The 18449-nt window shown below is 41.8% G+C and overlaps 1 protein-coding gene across 1 annotated transcript in view; it reads left to right on the top strand.

The window, feature by feature from the left end:
• Nucleotides 1–18449, top strand: part of LOC146821397 (kinesin-like protein KIF28) — a 777435-nt gene that overhangs the window by 333610 nt on the left and 425376 nt on the right. Inside the window, exons 20-21 of the mRNA XM_085609842.1 lie at nt 1896–2005; nt 11771–11878. Of these exons, the coding sequence (XP_085465968.1) occupies nt 1896–2005; nt 11771–11878 (218 nt within the window). The remainder of the gene's footprint in view (nt 1–1895; nt 2006–11770; nt 11879–18449) is intronic.

Below are 18449 nucleotides of genomic sequence, written 5' to 3'. Positions count from 1 at the left end.
CTGGGCACACAAAAAACTCTGCAGCAGTTGTCTTTAACGTCATAAGAAGTTTGAAAATGCTGCGCCCCTCGAGCTTGGCATCCAGTTCGGTGGCTTTAACCGCACCGCCCTAAAGTCAGCATTGTCACCTGAACAAGAAATATCAACTGAGAAATCCAGCAAACAAGGAGCTAGAGGTCTATTCCCTATATACTTTTAAACCCATTGTGACCAAAGACTGTGTTTAACTAGTCAGTATCAGCAGGCCATCAGATTCGCAAGTCAATCCAGTTTTAGGCTTGCTGTGGAAATGCATAATAATGTGGGATGCCTCATATCTAATGAATATTATAAATTCCTCATTGTCAACCGTCATCTTCCCTGAGCACTTAAAACATTCTTTTGTTCACCCCTTGTTAAAAAAAAACATGTTGGGTTCTATGGATCCTAAAAATCTCATGTCCACTTCCCAATTTCCTTATAATTCAAAGCTCATTGACAATATGGTCACAAAAAAGTTTGAAGATTTTATCGAAGAGAGCCACAGTTAGCAACTGGCTACAGCGCCAAATGGTCGTATACTCGGCAACTGGGTAGATGTTGATGGAAGGGTCCTAATTCTACTGGACCTATTTGCTGCCTCTGACACCATAGACCTACTGCAATATATTAGCTCCTTTGGAATTGGAGACACCATCCTAAGATGGATCATATCTTTTTTTTTTATCAAACTGGTCTCAATCCATCCAACTTTAGATCTTTCTTTCCATTTCTAAACCACTACCTTGGGTGTGCCAGAAGAAGCCATAATTCTCCCCTGCGTTTTAATTTATAGCCAAGGCCTTTCACCTTCCTGCTACAGACGTTTCAAGACAAATCTTACTTCTATGTCGATGACACACAACTCATTTGTTGTCTTACCTCCAACCCTGCAGAGAATCAAACCAATATTTTGAAGCAGAATCCCAGTAAGACAGAGATCCTTTCAATCAGTAACAAGATAAACAGACCAGACTCCACCTTGGGACTATCAATCCTGGGCCATTGCCCGACTTAGAATCAGCCTGTGATCTAGTTATCATTCTTGCACTAAGCCATCCCTAGAGTGAAAGACAGTGGTATTCACCAAATTGTGTCTTTTCCACCTTTAACAACTAATGAGAATCTTCCAATTTCTTTCATTCACACACAAAATGATGGATGCTAATGTTTTTGTCCAGACAAGGCTGGATTGCAGAAACTCAGTTGAGCCTCTGGCTGCCCAAAAAATCGTGGTTTGCTTGCTAAAACTGTAAAACGCCACGATATGGCTTATTTCCAACCTAAAAAATGTTTCACCACATATCATCATACCACATCCAGCTCGACTGGTTTCCATTGAACAAATGTATCCAGTTAAAGGTAGTGAGCATCAAGCCTTATTTTTGGGGACTGCTTGTTATTTTTTATCATCACACTTTGACCTGGGGAAAGAGAGATAAAGGCATAAAAGTATAGTAACAAAGGTAGGAAGAGGTTGTGAAAAAGGACCTGCAAAAGTGAGATTAAGAGACACGATTGTAGGGTGGTAGAAGAAATTTGTTGGAGGTGGAATCATGGCTAGCCAGCCTTGGTATTCGGCCACCTGGCATTCAGCCGTGCTGGAGAAGTGCTCCTAAGAAAAACTTTGAGCCCCTACACTTATTATTATTTTACAAATTACTCCTTCAAAGAGCCATCTGATCAAAGAGGTGCACTCTAAAGGTTAAATGTTACCAAGTTTCTGCAGTGTTGGAAGAGCAGGCTTTACTTATATTCCAGGTTTGTTGGCACATGAACAGTGGAATAAGAATTCAGAACTGCATAGTGTGTTTCAAATCTGGATATGCAGATGTTCTTGTTTTTTCGTCAAACTCTTTCTCACTTTATACTTATAGGTCCTGCAGATGGCAAACCAGATCCCAGTGTCCTGGCTGTCTTTCATGATTACATTAAAGCAATGCCCTTGGTTGCAGAAGGAAACCAGATGAGTAAGGACCTGTCTAAGGTAAAACTTTTATACTGCTTATCAAAGACCTCTTAACTCATACTTTCTCAGTAATATCAGCTCCACACCACCCTCACAGGTGTAAAAAGTAACTACAAATATCATTGACTGAAGTCAATTTCTGACCACCCAACCAGTTCCAGCATGCAGAACTCTCAGAGAGGAGTTTGTGTGATGGCCATAAACTCATGTGTTTGTGGGTATTCACTAGCTGTCAAGGCTAACTGCGGTTTGCAGTGTGCACTCCCCCTGTGAGTGTAGGGTTTACTAACTAGTAACTATACATGGTTGGGGGGTATTAATTTTAGGAAGCAAAAGCATATACTACTGCAAGCCTCCTTTTCAAAATTCCTTGCAGTCGTAAATCAATCATTTACTCAAGTAAATCAGATTTAGGATAACAAATTTATATATAAAATCAGGCCCTGTGTTTTCATTTTCCATCAGCAGTGTAATATAATCTAAGATGATCTTACTGAAAGGGAATGATTATGGCTAAACACTATGAAGAAGGAAAAGCACTGGAGTAGTTAATAGCATTGTCACATTTCTAAAGCTATGATACCCATAGTTCACAATAATGTACAAAAACAACTATATCGTATCTATGTCTGGGCTGGGGCTATTCCCATATTCTGTGTTTTCAGGCAGCCATAAAGTCCACCAAGGTAAATTGAACAATTGGTTCAAGGATGTACTATTTAATGCTTACTTCTTCATTAAGCATGTGTGCATGACAGCCAGTCCCCCAGAAGTTGAGGGGACATCACCTAAAGTGTGCACAACTTGCTGGAAACCTGAGGATCTTCCTAGGACCATGAAGCCTACATGCCTGCTGTAGGAGGGAAGCAGAGTGCTTTGCCCTATAGGAAGACCCACTGTCAAGGCTGAGAAGACCACCCCTGTTCATGGTGTGTGGTTATTAGATATGGGGGTCTTTAGTTGGCAGTGGCTTGCACCCTTTCCAAGTAGGGACCCTTCTTTCTGGTCAGGATAAGGGAGTGACACACTCTAGATAAACCCTGCTCACCCCCTTGTTAGATTGGCACGAGCAGACAGGCTTATCCTAAAGGCAATGTGTAAAGTATTTTTACTGAAACACAGAGTGAAGACACCACAGATGGACACCACACCAGTTTAGAAAAAATAAAGTATCTTTATCTAAACCAAACCAGACCAAAACAACAAAACTTTAACATACAGAACTCAAAGTATGACTTTTAAAAGTTTTCAAAAAATTCTGTCCAGAGAAATCTATGGATGCTTGATTTTTACACAAAGTTCACCTCAAATGTGTCAAAATCCTCATGGCAAAATAGCCGCAGCGGAGGGAAGCGTCAGAAAGCACAGTGATGCATCAGTTCCTGAGTCCTTGGCGAGGCGATGTAACAGTTCTGCTGCACGCAGGAGAAGTGATGCGTTGAATCCAGACTGTAGGGGGAAGTGAGGCGTCGATTCCAAGACAGTTCTGGTCTGCGGGCACTGTGTCAGTGATGCGTGGAAATTCGGAATGCACTGGAGGTTGATGTGGTGGCAGCATACAGGCACTGCGTCGATTTCTTGAGCCGCATTCCCACTATGCGTCATTTCTTGTAACCGCACAGCTGGGCCTGCATCGGAGTCGGACAGTGGTCTTGGAATTTGGAGACCATTGCGTTGAACTCAGTGTGCGGCGATTCTTTGGGCTGCTGACAGGCGCTGCATGGATTTCTTCAGCCGCACAGGGCTGTGCGTCTCACTTTTCTCTAGCACAGCGGTGATGCATGAGAAAATTCAGCCGCAAAAAGGGTGAAGTGCATCTCTTTCAGTTTTTTTCAGTTATTGATAGTTCTTTGCAGCAGAAACAACCTCCAAAGGCCAAGAACGGGGTTTGGCATCACAAGGCTGCTAAGAAATCCCAGCAATGGAGTTCCAGGAAGCTGCAGATGAAGCCTTTGTGTCCCTGAGACTTATGAACAGGAGGCAAGCTCTACATCAAGCTCTTGGAGATCTTCTTCAAGCAGGATACCCAAACAAGGCAAACATTTCAGTCCTTTCCTTTGCCCACAGACAGAAGCAGCAAATGCAGGCCAATCCAACAAAGCACCACACAGCAAAGGGCAAGTACTCCTTCTCGCAGCTCTTCAGCTCGTCTTCTTGGCAGGGTCCTCTTAGTTCCAGAAGTGATCTAAAGTTCTAGGGTTTTAGGTCCAATACTTATACCCCATTTTCTCTTTTTAGGGTCTCTCAGCTCAGTAAAAACCAGTTTGGTCCTCCCTGGTCCAGTTTCACTACATGAGGTGCAGGCAGCATTGTGCAGAACAGGCACAGCTTATTCAAGTGCTAGTGAAAACTCCTCCCACCACTCTATATGCAGAAAGGTCTATTCAGCCTGGCTATGAGTCACCCAGGAAAGGCAGGGCACACCTTAAACCCACGAGCTCCTGTCACTCCACAACCAGAAGGTGAATGCACAAATAGGCAGAGGTACACAGGATGGTTAAACTAGAAAATGCCCACTTTCTAAAAGTGGCATTTTCAAACAAATAATTTAAAAAACATCTTTACTAAAAGGTGTGCCATTACATTCTGAGTTCTGAGAGCTAAAACTCCAAATCTCTAGCTTTTCCCAATTGAAAGTTACACTTGTAAAATGTTACCAGGCAGCTCCAATGATATCATATGGAAGAGCTAGTCCTTGCAACAGTGAAAATGAAATACACATTATTTCACGATCAGGATATGTAAAACACAGCAGTACATTTTGTGTAACTTTCTTTTAATTAGCATTTATCATAATTGCACATTGACAGGTACAGTCATAGCATTCCATCATACTCTCCCTTGCATGACAGAGTGGTATCCAGATGGTATACCCCAACCATCCCACCTGTTCTTGTCATATCACCGAATCCACCCTTCAAAAAACATTGCTTCCATGTCATGGATAGTAATATCAAACCATTCTATGTGTTAAACATTTATATGGTTCTACCCCCTTCGACATATATTCTGAATTTTTATGTTTCCGTGCTTGCTGTATGGTGCAGTTTAGGAGCTCCAGTGGGGAGATCTCACTAACAGTGCCTTTTCATTTAAAATTTGAGAAAAAAAGGAAAAAGAAATTACAGTAGAGTTTCTGGTGTGGGAATAGACCATGGATGAGTGCTCCATATCAAATTGTGTTACAGTCCCCTGACAGCCTGAGTGCTCTTTTCTTTTAACTGGTGCTTGCCGGTAGGCTTAAGGCCAGATAGGACAGCGGGCCCTGGCCTTAAATTTTTGTAACTTGATTTACAAAGGTTTTAATTAACTATGCAATAAAATTATATTTGACATTTTGTGCTCTCTCTATCTCTCGCAATACCTCATCTTACCTGTCTCTAACACCTCTCTCGCCACTGTCTAACTCCCTGCTCTCTACCTGATGTTTCTCTCTATCTCACAAACCCCCTACTTCATTTCTCTCTATACCGCCCCTCTCTCTCTGTCTATATAGTATGTCACTTTATCTCACCATTCATTTGCTATCTCACCTCAACACCTACCTTCTCTCTCTATCCCTGTCCCTCCACCTCATCTCTCACTACTTTACTCCTTTTTGGCATCATTCGCTTTTATCTCTCTACCTCTCACCTCCTGCTCTATTTCCACTTGCCTTCTTTGCCTCACCACTCTCCCTCTCTTTATACACCTATTTACCTCACATCTCTGTCTCTACCTCTTACCTCTTTCTCCTTCTATCCACCCGTGAATTACCCTCACCTTTGTCTGCTACACGTCTGTCTCCACTTCATTACATGTTTCACTAAAACTCCTCTCTATTTCCTTCATACCTCCGTCTGTTTTTCTCTCTGTCTCACTACACTCAGAATCAGATCTTTCTTTCAGAACTTCTTATTGAACTGTATATTGTCTTGTAATTGCAGTTATGTAGTGCTTACAACCCCCGACGAGGCAGAGAAGTGCTTTATGGTAGGTAGCAACCCAAAGTTGGTTGTTAACCCAGTGGTTATTGGTTATTGCAGTATATTGTTGGTTACTGGGTCAGTCGTGTGCTCTGAGGGAACGTTTTGAAGAATTTCCTCCAGTTTCTAATGAGGCATTGAGTTAATGGGAGATAGGTCTGAATAATAAGGTGAGTTCCTGCAAGAAGGAACAAAGGGATAAAGAAAGAAGGTACAAAAGGTTACATATTGTGAAATTGCAAGAGGTTACACAGGGAAGAATTTGGGATTACTGAAAGTGGGATAGTCGATAGACTAGAAAAGGTTAGATATTGCAGAAATGGTTACTCAGTGAGGCAGACAGGCAGGCATGTGATAGAGTAGGATACACCCAATTGCACTATGTCAGGCAGAAGCTAGAGTATAAGGAGAGTATACTTCAAATAGAAACATACGAGAGAGAATAATCCCTAGCTATAAATAAAGGTTTTATCCTGCAGGTTTTTTTGGGCAGGGGTAAAATATTGAGATAGAATTCAATTAGAGGAAGTATAAGTGTAGAAAGAAAGGTTGAGAGTTGATAATCTGTGGCAGATGAAGGAGTCTGGGCCCATCAGTTCAGTTCCAGTGCAATACCAATCTTCAGATGGTTCTTTTTAGTAGCATAAAAATGTAGAGGGGAGTAAAATTAAGTACATCGATTAAAATATAGTGTAACACAATTCGGCTACACAAGAACCCAAGTCGACAACCAAATGAAGGTTAGTCAATTTTATTACAAGTTTTACAATAGTTCGACAAACACAGATCTGAGCATGAGAGTATAAAAGTACAGGGGAAACAGAAGGAATCTGAATCTCGCGAAAAGATTCCCTTGATGAAGCATGAACAGTTCTATGACGATCATACGTGAAAAGAGAAAACAAAAGTTCAAGCCCCCCCCCCCGGATCGGCACTTCTTCAGTATACAACGTTTAGCTTCTATCTATCCCTACTCTAACTCTAGAGGTGACATCCCTAAATTAGCAATAAGCCAGCGATTTGCCAGAGAAAAAAGGTATCAGCGGGTAGAGCTTTCCTAAGAAGTCACTCCACCGTCAGATGGGTCTGAGGCATGAAGCCACAAACAAGGAAAGGAAGCAAGATAGGACTCAGGTGCTGCATGTCAAGATGGCAAGTAGGAATGGGGGTATCTGTCCATCTCTACAATGCATCATATACTCAAAGCCATAGTCTGCAAATATCCCATGATTCTTTTCTCACACATACTCCTCAAAAGGCTCAGCCACAGACTTTTCCATGACGTCGACACCCTTCATGGCTTTCTCCATGTGCACCCCTTTGTAGCAGTTTGTCCCTGATCTTCTCTGTTTCTCCAATGTGAAAACACCTCCCTCCACCTTATCTTCCTCAGGCCAAGTGAATTGTAACTCCTTCATCTTACAACCTTGACTAATAGAACAACACTCCTTCTCTTTGCTACCAAATGTTGTCCACTTGCAATGCAAATGTGAAACAGTAAGCATTCTGCGAAAACTCACTTGAGAAATCAACATTACATTACTTTCAGAAACAAGTACATTTCAATATGCTACAAATTCAGGCTTACAGCTTAGGCTAACTAATAAATTCACCATATGATATATGTTAGAAATTAATAAACCCAATAACATTCATTACAAATAATCTCTTTAACTACATTAACACGTGTCTTGAGCTCTACATCATTAGCCTACAATACCGTCTAACAAATTAATACAGCATTGAACCACATTCACTAATAGGGCCTATAAACAAATTGCATTGGTTACAATTTCCAGCACAAGTTATACATATTAATTATTAAGCTATATATTACAATATACTACTTTCATAGAAACATGTTACTTGATTCACGTTCTTTCTTGCATCTAATTTCCCTAATACCATCGGATAATACGTGAGTGTGTTCTACAGTGACTATATTGCACAGGTACCCCATTTAGAAGAAGAACTTTTCACTCTATCACAGGTGATATATATTGTTGCATCTTTAGTTGTTCCTTTTGGCTGTTAGTGTTGATAATGTAATTTGTTTTTTACATAGATAGTTTGTTTAATGGAACTGAGTTATGTGTTATGTCCAGATAGCGGGTACTTTAGGTTTCTCTGATAAGATATCAAGGAATGGACAATGTCTGGGTTTTCCATTGATTATTTCCTTATGTATTTATTTTAGACAGATGCATGAGTAATATATTTCTAAGGCGATACAGTTCTATCTGATATAAGTAGGGGTTGTTTGTAACAGGATTCTGCTTACTTTGCTCTTCCTTGATCTTGAAGAGTAGTGTAGGATATATGCCTGTATATGCCTGTAACTCGAAATTATGGGGCATATTCACAATGCCACTGCGGCACTTTTACACCACCGAAGCGTCACTTTTGTGACGCTCCAGAGGCGCAGTGAGCTGTCCCTTATTTGCAAGGCCACGTACAGCCGCCCTGCATAGTTTTTCATGGCCTTGTAAATATAACCCCCATTCACGCATTACTCTACGCAAAAGGGGCGTTCCATGGAAGCTGTTGTGGGTGTTCCTGAGCAACACCCATGGAATCTGACTCATTCCCAGATTTACAAGGTTTCCTAAAGCAGGCAATATGTCAGATTCTAACGCCTCCCCAGGGAGGCGTTAAAGTGGTGCAGCAAGGAGAAATAACTTTGTTTCTCCTCATTTCTTTCTATCTCTATTTGTGCTGAATTCTGAAGCACATATAGGAGGAGCAAATGCTATCAATGATTGTTTTTTTGCAGGAAGGTCTCCCTTCCTGCAAATAAACAATCATACCTGCAACACAGGCATCCTTGCATCATGGTGCAAGGGTGTCTGTGTTGGCGCTAGGCAGCCAATTGTGTGCCAGCGCAGAGGAAAGCGCAGGGACGCGTCATATTGCTGTAAATATGACACATCCCTGCACCTTCCTAATCACGCAGCTCGGCGAAGCAAGATGGCTTGCAGTGCTGCGTCATTTTATAGCAAATCTGCCCTTGAGTTCATATGGATTCTTTGTTGGCTCGTATTAGGATTACCCAAGGCTTAATCACCCCTCTGAACTTTAAGTGATTCTAGTAGCTCTGATATTTGCAGCTAGGAATGGCATCGTTTTGCGGCTTAATTGGAGAAAGCTGTGCCACCAAATCTTTTTTTACTTGTACGTAGGAAATTTTAAGTGTAGTGCCAGTCTGGAGCATAAGTTCATAGGTTGGGAGTATTTTTGCTTGAATGACTTTTGGTCCTTCGCCATTTCTAACTCTATGTGTGACACATTCTGGTTTGAAAGATGATCTTCTTTCAATAGGAAGACAGTGTAAAACCCTCAGGACCACAGAAATGTGGGTTTGTACAATTACATTTTGAAGTGGTCCTAATGCTAATTTGTGTAGTCTTTGTAGCCTTCCGGTAGTTCATAGTGGAAAAATCAGGTTTTGAGAGGATGAAAGGTGTTGTTGCTTGCTTGCACTTTTTGAGGAAATGCAAGGTCTGTAAAGATATAATCCAAGATGTGGAGAGACAGAGCATGTAAACTTGAATATTCATGGGAGGTGTGGTCAAAGAATATTCAAAGAGTTCTCAAATCTGTAGCATGGGTTCCAATTCATCTGGTCAAAAAGATAGAGGATCATAATTTTCTGTTCACCCAGGGTCAGTATTTCAGTTTTTGAAGCATTCAGCTTGAGGTTATTCCATGCCATCAATTGATCTCCAGCTATGAGGCAGTTCTTAAATTTAGATGTTCCTATGATTTCTACCGGACCACACTCTCTTCCCCTTACATAGCTCTATACCACTCTCTCTACTTCACATCTCTACCAATACTTTTATCTACCTCTACCTCTAAACTCTTTCTACCTTAAATATCTCTCTACTACTCTTCCCTCTGTCTACAGTTCAATCTCTTGCTATTACTAGCTCCCCATTGTTAACCTCATTTTAAAAATGTACCCTGTGCCTGTCTACCTACATATGTGTTGTGTGCATGTGCTGGTATTTTATTTAGCTCAAATGTAACTAGGGTACACTGCAAGGGATAGGTGTTGGAAGATTATCTAAAGGTTGTGTACACCAAGTAGAGAAGCACACAAATACATTTCAAATTTCTAAGCACAGGGATATTAAGCAATTTGCCCGAAATCGTACAATGTTGAACCAAGCGCGGAGGCCACGATTCAAACATTGGTTTCCAGGTTCCAAAGTCAAAAGCTCTAGCCGTAAAAACACGTCTCCTCCCTACCTCCTTTTTTTCTAGATCTCTGTATGTTTCTTTCTGGTTACCTCACCAAACTCTCTACCTCGTCTTTGTCTCTACCTCGCTTGTCCCACTACTTCAGCCTTCTCTCTAAACTGTGCTCCTAATTACTCCATTCTCCTCATGTCAACCCAATAGCATATTGCAAAATAATGTCCCCGCCAAATGTGAGGAGCAGCCCCACCCATATCTCACAGATTTTCATTGATCTTGGGCTGAATGAGGTCCCCTGAAGAGTTGGCCCCAATGTTTCGCAGGGGCCTGTGTTAAGCTGCTGCATCACCCACCCCCTAATAGTTCTCTTACTAAGCAGAGACAGAGGTCGTGAACTTGCCAAAGTAGTGTACATATAGAAAGAGGAGAGGAGGGAAAAGGCAGGGAAGAGATTTAAGAATAAAATTATCAGATTTCATCCAAAGAAATGGTGAAAATCCTGGATCAGTCTTTTGATTTTCACTGTGCGAGAAGGCCAATTGTAAAGAAAGATTTATTTGTGATTATGAATAACCAGCAATTGAAGCTAAAATATATGTGCATATGTTTTCTTTTCATGATGTGCACTAGTCACTTGAACATCAACCCAGCCAACATTTCTGTGTATAACTTCTTCCGTCCTACCCTGTGAGAGGCTTTTGGATGGGAGCATGGGACTTGAAGAGGTTCTCAGGAGACCCTACTCACTTCGACAGGCCTCAATGCCCACTAGCAGCGGCTGTTGCCCCACTGCTTTAAGAGCAGTGCAAAGGAAAAATAAAAAGATAATAACAAAACATTATTATCATTTTATTTTTAGTATTGAACTTGCAGTTGCAGGCAGCTTAGGTTAGGGCCGGACAGGGCTGGGCTTCCGTGACTTAGAGGGAGGAGGAGTTGTTGCTGCACCTTGAGTGCGCATGACGGTTTAGCCGGCCGTCTTAGGCCAGCCAAACCCTCGTGCGCACTTAGCATGTTCCCCTCCCGGCTGCAATGCACAGCCTGGGTGTAGAAAATGCACATCCAACCAGTCCCTCTCTCAACAGTGAACCACGTCACTGTTCCCTGCCAGACACCACTGGTGCCCACTCTGGAAGTAGGCTAGCCACTGACAGAAGATTCTCATATTTTGGAACTTGATTTCTTTGTAATCGATCTATAAGAGTGTATGTATGAGTGAGCAGATTTAAAATGTTTTTTAAATGAAATTAAGGTTCATGTATGTACTCTCAGAGCAATTTTGATAAATGCAACACATTTCACCATCTTTCAGGATCTGTGAAAACAGTAACACACGTATATAAATATGGAACAATTGTTTACCTGTTTATTAAGACTGTCAACCTTGTAAAACTCGTTTACAAATATCATTCATCAGTGTTTTTGTGGTTTGATTCCATGCCAATTTTTGTACTGTTCTAGGTTTTGTTTGTTCAGTTTTTGGCCTTTTATATTGAAATATGGAAACATTATTTTTATTAATTTGTTGTGTTCACTCTGGAATGTACGTTTTACATTAGTTCTCAAGAAGCCCTATATTGAATGTCATAAAATACAAACATTCTCTTTTCCTTATTAGGACCTTAGGTTTGAGTTGGAAGTAAAAAACTTAGCATTGTCTGATTCCAGAGGAAACGATCTGCAGAAGGAAATAGTTGTGAAAGTGTCAAATAATACCACACAGCAGGTAAAGGCACGCAACTGTCACAATTGCTTGCAAATTGCACGATGCAGCTATTAATGATAATATCTGGCTTTTGTAGAAGATGTGCAAAATGTGAGCGTGTGAAAGGATTTCAAAGGATTTTGGTTTTATGCATTCCACATTTTACATTTGAAGAAGGGCATGCAACATTGACTAGCATTGGTAATCATCAGTTTCGCCTATATAAGGAATAAAATAGCTTTTTTCCTTCAATCATCATCCAGGATTAGGAAGGCGCTCCCTGACAGATAACGGGGGGGTGGAGAGGACGTGGCACAGTGGCCAGAGCTGCTGACTCGAGAGCTGGGCGAGTGTCGGCACCACGCAACATTCGTTGATTCTATGCAAATCACTAAGGGCATGATTACGATGTTGGACACACTCACATCCACCCAACACCGTTGTGGTCTCGGGACATACTAACCTACGGTCAGTTGTCCTGACACAGCAATTACAATGCGACCGCACATGGTGCGGTCTCATACTCCCATTTCTCGATGGGAGCTTGTGCTGCGGCCGCAGACCTGCCGTAGCACAAGCTCCCATAGAGAAATGGTAGCCTGTGTAAATCCCTGCAACATGTGGCAGGCACCTCATGGTGCCTGCCACACAGAGGGCCAGGGGGGAAGAGGGCTCTGCTAGGGGCTCCCAAAGGCACTTTCCAACAGCAAATCCATGTCGGAAAGGCCAACATGGATTTGCTCCCAGGAAGTGTCATCATAATCCCGAAGGTGGAAACGTCTTCCTCACGGGATTATGTGGCCCTTCCGACTGGCCGATGGGCTCCTTGAGCCCTTTGAAAGTCAGCCAGATTGACCGGCCGGTTTGAATTCCGACCGCATTAATTGTAATACAGGGGTCGGAAGTCAAACCAGGGATGTCAGTCAGACAGCCTCAGATCAGCTGTGAAGAGACTTTCCGACCAACATCCTAATTAGCCTCTTAATCTCTCCGAGTGATAAATTGTTATATACATTTGCTGCAAGAGTAAAAGGTAAACTTTTATGAAACTATAGTTCCACAGAAGCAGATGTTAACAGTATTTCGGCCGTGGTAAACTGATAAGAAAAGCAGGAACAAGCATTGGTAAATGCAGGAGGATATGCTTCAGCCAATATAAATCGAGGAAATGTGAGTGACAAGCAATGAGAAGCCAGGAAAGAGACAAGGCTGGATGTAAGTCCCTTTTAAGTTTATATTAAAAACAATAGATTTGTGCAGTGTGTGTACTACTGGCGCCTCTAGAGGGGCGTAAGAAGGGGCCATCCCCAGCTCCATTTGTACTGCCCCTCCCCATGCCCTTAAATCACAGCTGCTGAATGTGCCAGGAGGCAGCACAGAAAACAGATGTTGCACCTTACCACACACATTAATTTGTCAAACTACTTTTAATTTGAAGCAATGTTCACTTAAAATGTATAAATTTGACTTTGTATGTTAGTGTGTATATCTAAATAAATATACACATGCACGCACAACACACACACACACACAGACACACACACACACACACACACACACACACACACACACGCGCACACACACACACACACACACACACACACACTATAGCCTTTGTAGATGGCCCCAACAGTGTTATCTGCCGCCTGTGTGCCCCTGCCTCCCTCCATTCACTCCGAGAGATGCCCCTGGTGTGTACTAGTTGAATGTATATAATACTAATATTTGTAATAATTTAGAAAATCAGTGAAGAATATTGCACAATCAGTTCCGAATTTGATATTCTTTCACAGCAGCATGAGAAAGGAAGTGAATGCTGTTTATTTCAGAAAATATTACAGACTCTTTAGGGTTTATGCTTCATAACATGAACTAAAGCATGCATTCTCCACTGATTATGTCCTCGTCTGTCTCCCTTGTTAAAGTTATTACAGTGCAAGGTTTACCTCCTGCAACAGATAGAATTTATCTAATCTTCCCCTGGATAAAAACTTTTTTTCCTAACAAATACCCCTAGTCCTGAACCCAGTTGCTCCCCTTACTAGAAATTATAAATAGAGACCATGGCTAAAAGGTGTTCTGAATATCAGGCAACTCCATTTCCCCTGTGGTTGACCAGTGGCAGTTGGTGGCATATTACATCAGAGTCGCGTAAACAATTTGTTACAAATAAAACAAATACACATACCATACACTGCCACTCAATGTTCTGCAGCATGACCTCAATGTTTTGCAGCATGTACTCTAATCACGAAACTAACAGCCAACGCTCTCATCCTATCAAGACACTGTTCTCATGCTATTAAGCAGCATGAATGAAGCGCCTTGATTGGCTGGATTGGGCTGGCTCTGCACTCCAAAAGGCACTATAAACCTGTGCCTGCTCTCTGACCCAGTTGTCCAAGACAGTCGGGTTGTAGAAGTTTGAATTGCATATGTCGGTTTGGCCATAGCAAGGCAACTGGACACACAAAAATGTGCACTTCAAACTTAAGTGGGAACTCCTTACTGCACTGCAGTGTGGAGTGGGGGCGATGCTCCTCCACTCTCATGAAGAAACCGCCGCTGTGGTTGAACCAAAAAGGGCAGTGATGGCGATTAGCCAGGACTGCCTGGAGGAAAACTAGGATTCTGAGCAATGAAGACTACTGGAAACAAATGGGGACACTACACCCGTCCTTCGTGTCCCATCCTAACAAAGCAACAATTTACCCAAGCAGAATAACCTCCCAATGTACTAACCATGGACAATAGACCCAGAAACCCTACCAGAATCAATGACTCACAGCTGCAGAGGAGGGATCTCACTTCCATCATGATCAAAGAGGGTGAGAATCCACCAGAAGAAGAAGACCAGCAGAAAAGACTGTGCAAGGACTGTGATGATGAAGAAAATAGAGCAGTGATAATGCCTGTCCTTGATTGTTTTTTGGAATGCATCAATTATTATAAACCAGAACATTGCACAAACCAACAGCAGCCCTTTCTCAGAGTGAGATATATTTTTACATTTTACAAGCAAGCTAGTGGGGACAGCAGACCTCAGCACACAGCACAATTACAAGATATGAAATACTCACGCCCAGTCGACCATACGTCAGAATAGCGCTGTAATAACGTCTGGCTGCATGTTTTCTTTACATAGTGGCAGGAAGGAGACACTGGAGCACCTCACAAACAAAGCATCATTCAAATAATTAAAGTAGGATTTATAATACAGCAGAGGTCCACACAGTGGCAGTAACTAATTTTTGAAAATGGAGTGGAGTAATAAATGTCATGACTTTACATGAGAGGTCAGGGTTCCTCCCACAAAAAATAATTTGGTCAAATAGTGCTATTCAAATCACAGTTTTCATATAAATTTTGCTGAAAGCCATAGGCTGTGACATGGCGCTCATTAAACATTCAAGTACTTTATTAGTATGCCAACCCAGTAAAGCCCTATGGTCCACAGGGGCTGACCCAATTGTTTTCAAAATTAACTTTGTGTACAACATGTTAGGGGCTATCACCAGTGTGTTAGGACCACCATTTTGTTGTGGGTGGATCCTATATGCCATTGGTGACCCCTTATGACAGGAATTAGATGGAATATGCCGGTGCCAGAATTTTGCTGTTGATGCCTTCATATACCATTAGTGACCCATTAGTCAAAATTTGCATCTACTTTGTCAGGTACAGCATTTTTTCATGATTAACCGCCTCCTATCCCACCCCTATATCCCATGGTTATCTTCCCTAATATGAATAATTACCTTTACACGGTTGGACTAGCATTTTGCCTCGGATGCCCTTTATGCCAAGAATCATCTCCATAATACCTGCCCCATAATTTTGCGACGGGAGCCTCCATAAGCTAAGAATTAGCTCCAGTATACCAGGTTCAGTATCTGACTCCCAAATGTCACACACACACACACACACTCTCTTGCTTATGCTTACTTACATTCACTCACAAACTCATTCTCAGTCGCACTCACTCTCCTTCCCACTCACACTCCCTCCAACAAACTCACTCTCACACTAATTCTCACTCATTAATTCTCACTCAATGTCTCCCTCACTCACATGCACCAACTCTTACTCTCACTCACTCTCATGGACTCACTATCACATTCTCATTCACTCTCACTCACTTTGATTCCCTCATTCTCTCTTACAGTCACTCTTGCTGCCACTCTTGTTGTCACTCATTCTTCATGAGTCACTCACACTCACTTCCATTCAAAGACTCTCTCTCACACACACACACACACACACACACACACACACACACACACACGCACACACACACATACTTACACATTTTCACACATATAAACATTCTCACATATGCACACAATATTTGAGAGATTTTTTTTACTTACTTACTTCCATCTACCTGGGCTGGTCTGCTTCGGCTCTTTAGCTCCTGGTGCTTAAACCAACAGGAGCTAAAAAGCTGATGCAGAACATGAAAAACACTGATTGAATGTATTGTTTATACAAGATGGCAGAGGAAGGATCCTGGAGCTACATGCATGGTTTAATTTTAAAATAATAAATGTAAACTTATCCTCATGAGGCATGCTAACACAAGCCCTGGCATAAGTCATTGATGTGTATTTTCTTTATACACAGGAGCAGAGAAAAAGCTGAGAGTCCCTAAAGCATTCACCCTCCCCTCTCAATTTATTGGTTGCAGTTGTATAATATATAGAGTAGCACAGAAACTGTATAAGCTTTGTGTTTTCTTTGTAGATTTAGGATGGGTGAAGATAATGGAGCCCTACACATGACACAATTATAAACATTCTATACACATGACCTTTTAAGCTATGCACAGTAGCAGAAGCCTGTGGCAACTTCCACAAAGTAGAAAAACAATCGCTACAGTGCCAATAAAATGCACAGAATCCATATTCTAGTGGTGCAACATTCAGTTTAGTTAAGTAATGTATGATGTTTACAGTTCAGCACTGAATGTCAAACAGTGCCCTAGAACAACTCTTTGAACTAGAGAGGGTTCTTAAACACATTTAGTAACTTTTTATCAAGCATTCCTCGTATTATTTCCTGGTGTTTGCAGTGTGGATGCACTCTCTGACAAGCATCTTTTTTTACTTTTCCATCCCAAAAATATCTAGTTCCTTACTATGTAAAGACAAATGGAACTGTGTAACTTCCTGTTAAGTTAATTGTCCATTTGGGTGCAAATTTTCTGAAGCATGGTGCACTGGCCTATGCATATTTATATTGTTCAGTTATAAGCGGCGTGTTGACCTGCCTATTTATTATGTGATGCATGGGCCTGTAGAATATAGCATGCTACAACGCATGCAAATATATCGCGTTCCGTAACAACGCGGTCATTACAACGACCGCATTGTTACAACATGATGCCATTACTACGCAAGTCATTACATCGACTTGCTGTAGATGGCGCTGTAACATTAGGAATGTATAATTTACTATTCCAACTCCACCCTACGCAACAGTAGGGAAGGTGTTGGAATAGTAAATGATACTATTCCTTATGTTAGAGCGCCATCTACTGCAAGTCGATATAATGACTTGCATAGTAATGGCATTGCATTGTAACAACGCAGTCGTTGTAACAACCGCGTTGTAAAGGCATTGTAGTCAATTGACCGCGATGTAAAGGTTGTTTCCCGGACCAGCATGTGCTGTGGAAGAGTTCTACCTGTATGCAATGCAACATAATAACCACTGACCATTCTGTTAGCACTGTATATTAGGACAGGTCTGCAGTTAAACTTCATTAACTTAAAATACATCATAAAATCAAACTCACTTATTCATTATAATTTCCTGGCATCCCGCCTTCCTTAAAACTCCTCAAACTATAAACTGTCCCCCCAAACTACTCATCCATACTCAGAACAGCTTTCCTTCTGCCATTCACAGTCATTCCCATGAATTCCACAATCTCTCTTGCTCATCTCCCACCAAACATCTCCATGTCAGTTCCCCTTCACCTGCTCCAAAACCCCCAAATTACTCTTCCCCCTCCCCTTTACCCGCACCACCATGAGGGGTGGATACGCCTGAACCTTCTCTTTAATGCTCCCATACACTTCAATGCCTGATATCATATAAAGAAAACCTTACCTATGTTTTCAGTTTTCTCCTTGCTTTGTCCACCGCTGCACATGTGCAAGCCTCTCCCCAAATTATTCTGGTGATGACTTCTGCTAATACTATATATGTTTCAGCCCACATCTCTTTTAGTAGCATCAAATTTGCTTTCTTTTTTTTTTTTAGTGTGTTACAGCAAACAAATGTTGGACGGAATGCTGACAATTCAAACATACTCCCCCAGTCAAAATATCTGGGTTAAATCCATCATTCTGTTGCCCACTACGCCACCCCAGTTTGGACCCAGCCATATGCAAATCAGTCTTGACCCTCTGCCCCATGGGAACAATCTAGACCGAACTGCCAGGCAAGGTCCTCCCTGGACCGGAAACAAGCATCCTGGGACCGGTTTCAGGGTATCTCACCCTTCTTTAGCCAGGCTAGCTTGAATCCAATGGCACAGTGAGCAAGGTACCCACATCTGGGCATACCCATCCCACTTAAGGCAAAA

The sequence above is a fragment of the Triturus cristatus genome, chromosome 6 (genome assembly GCF_964204655.1).
Source record: "Triturus cristatus chromosome 6, aTriCri1.1, whole genome shotgun sequence".
NCBI lineage: Eukaryota > Metazoa > Chordata > Amphibia > Caudata > Salamandridae > Triturus > Triturus cristatus.
This window is presented reverse-complemented; position numbering and strand designations above follow the sequence as displayed.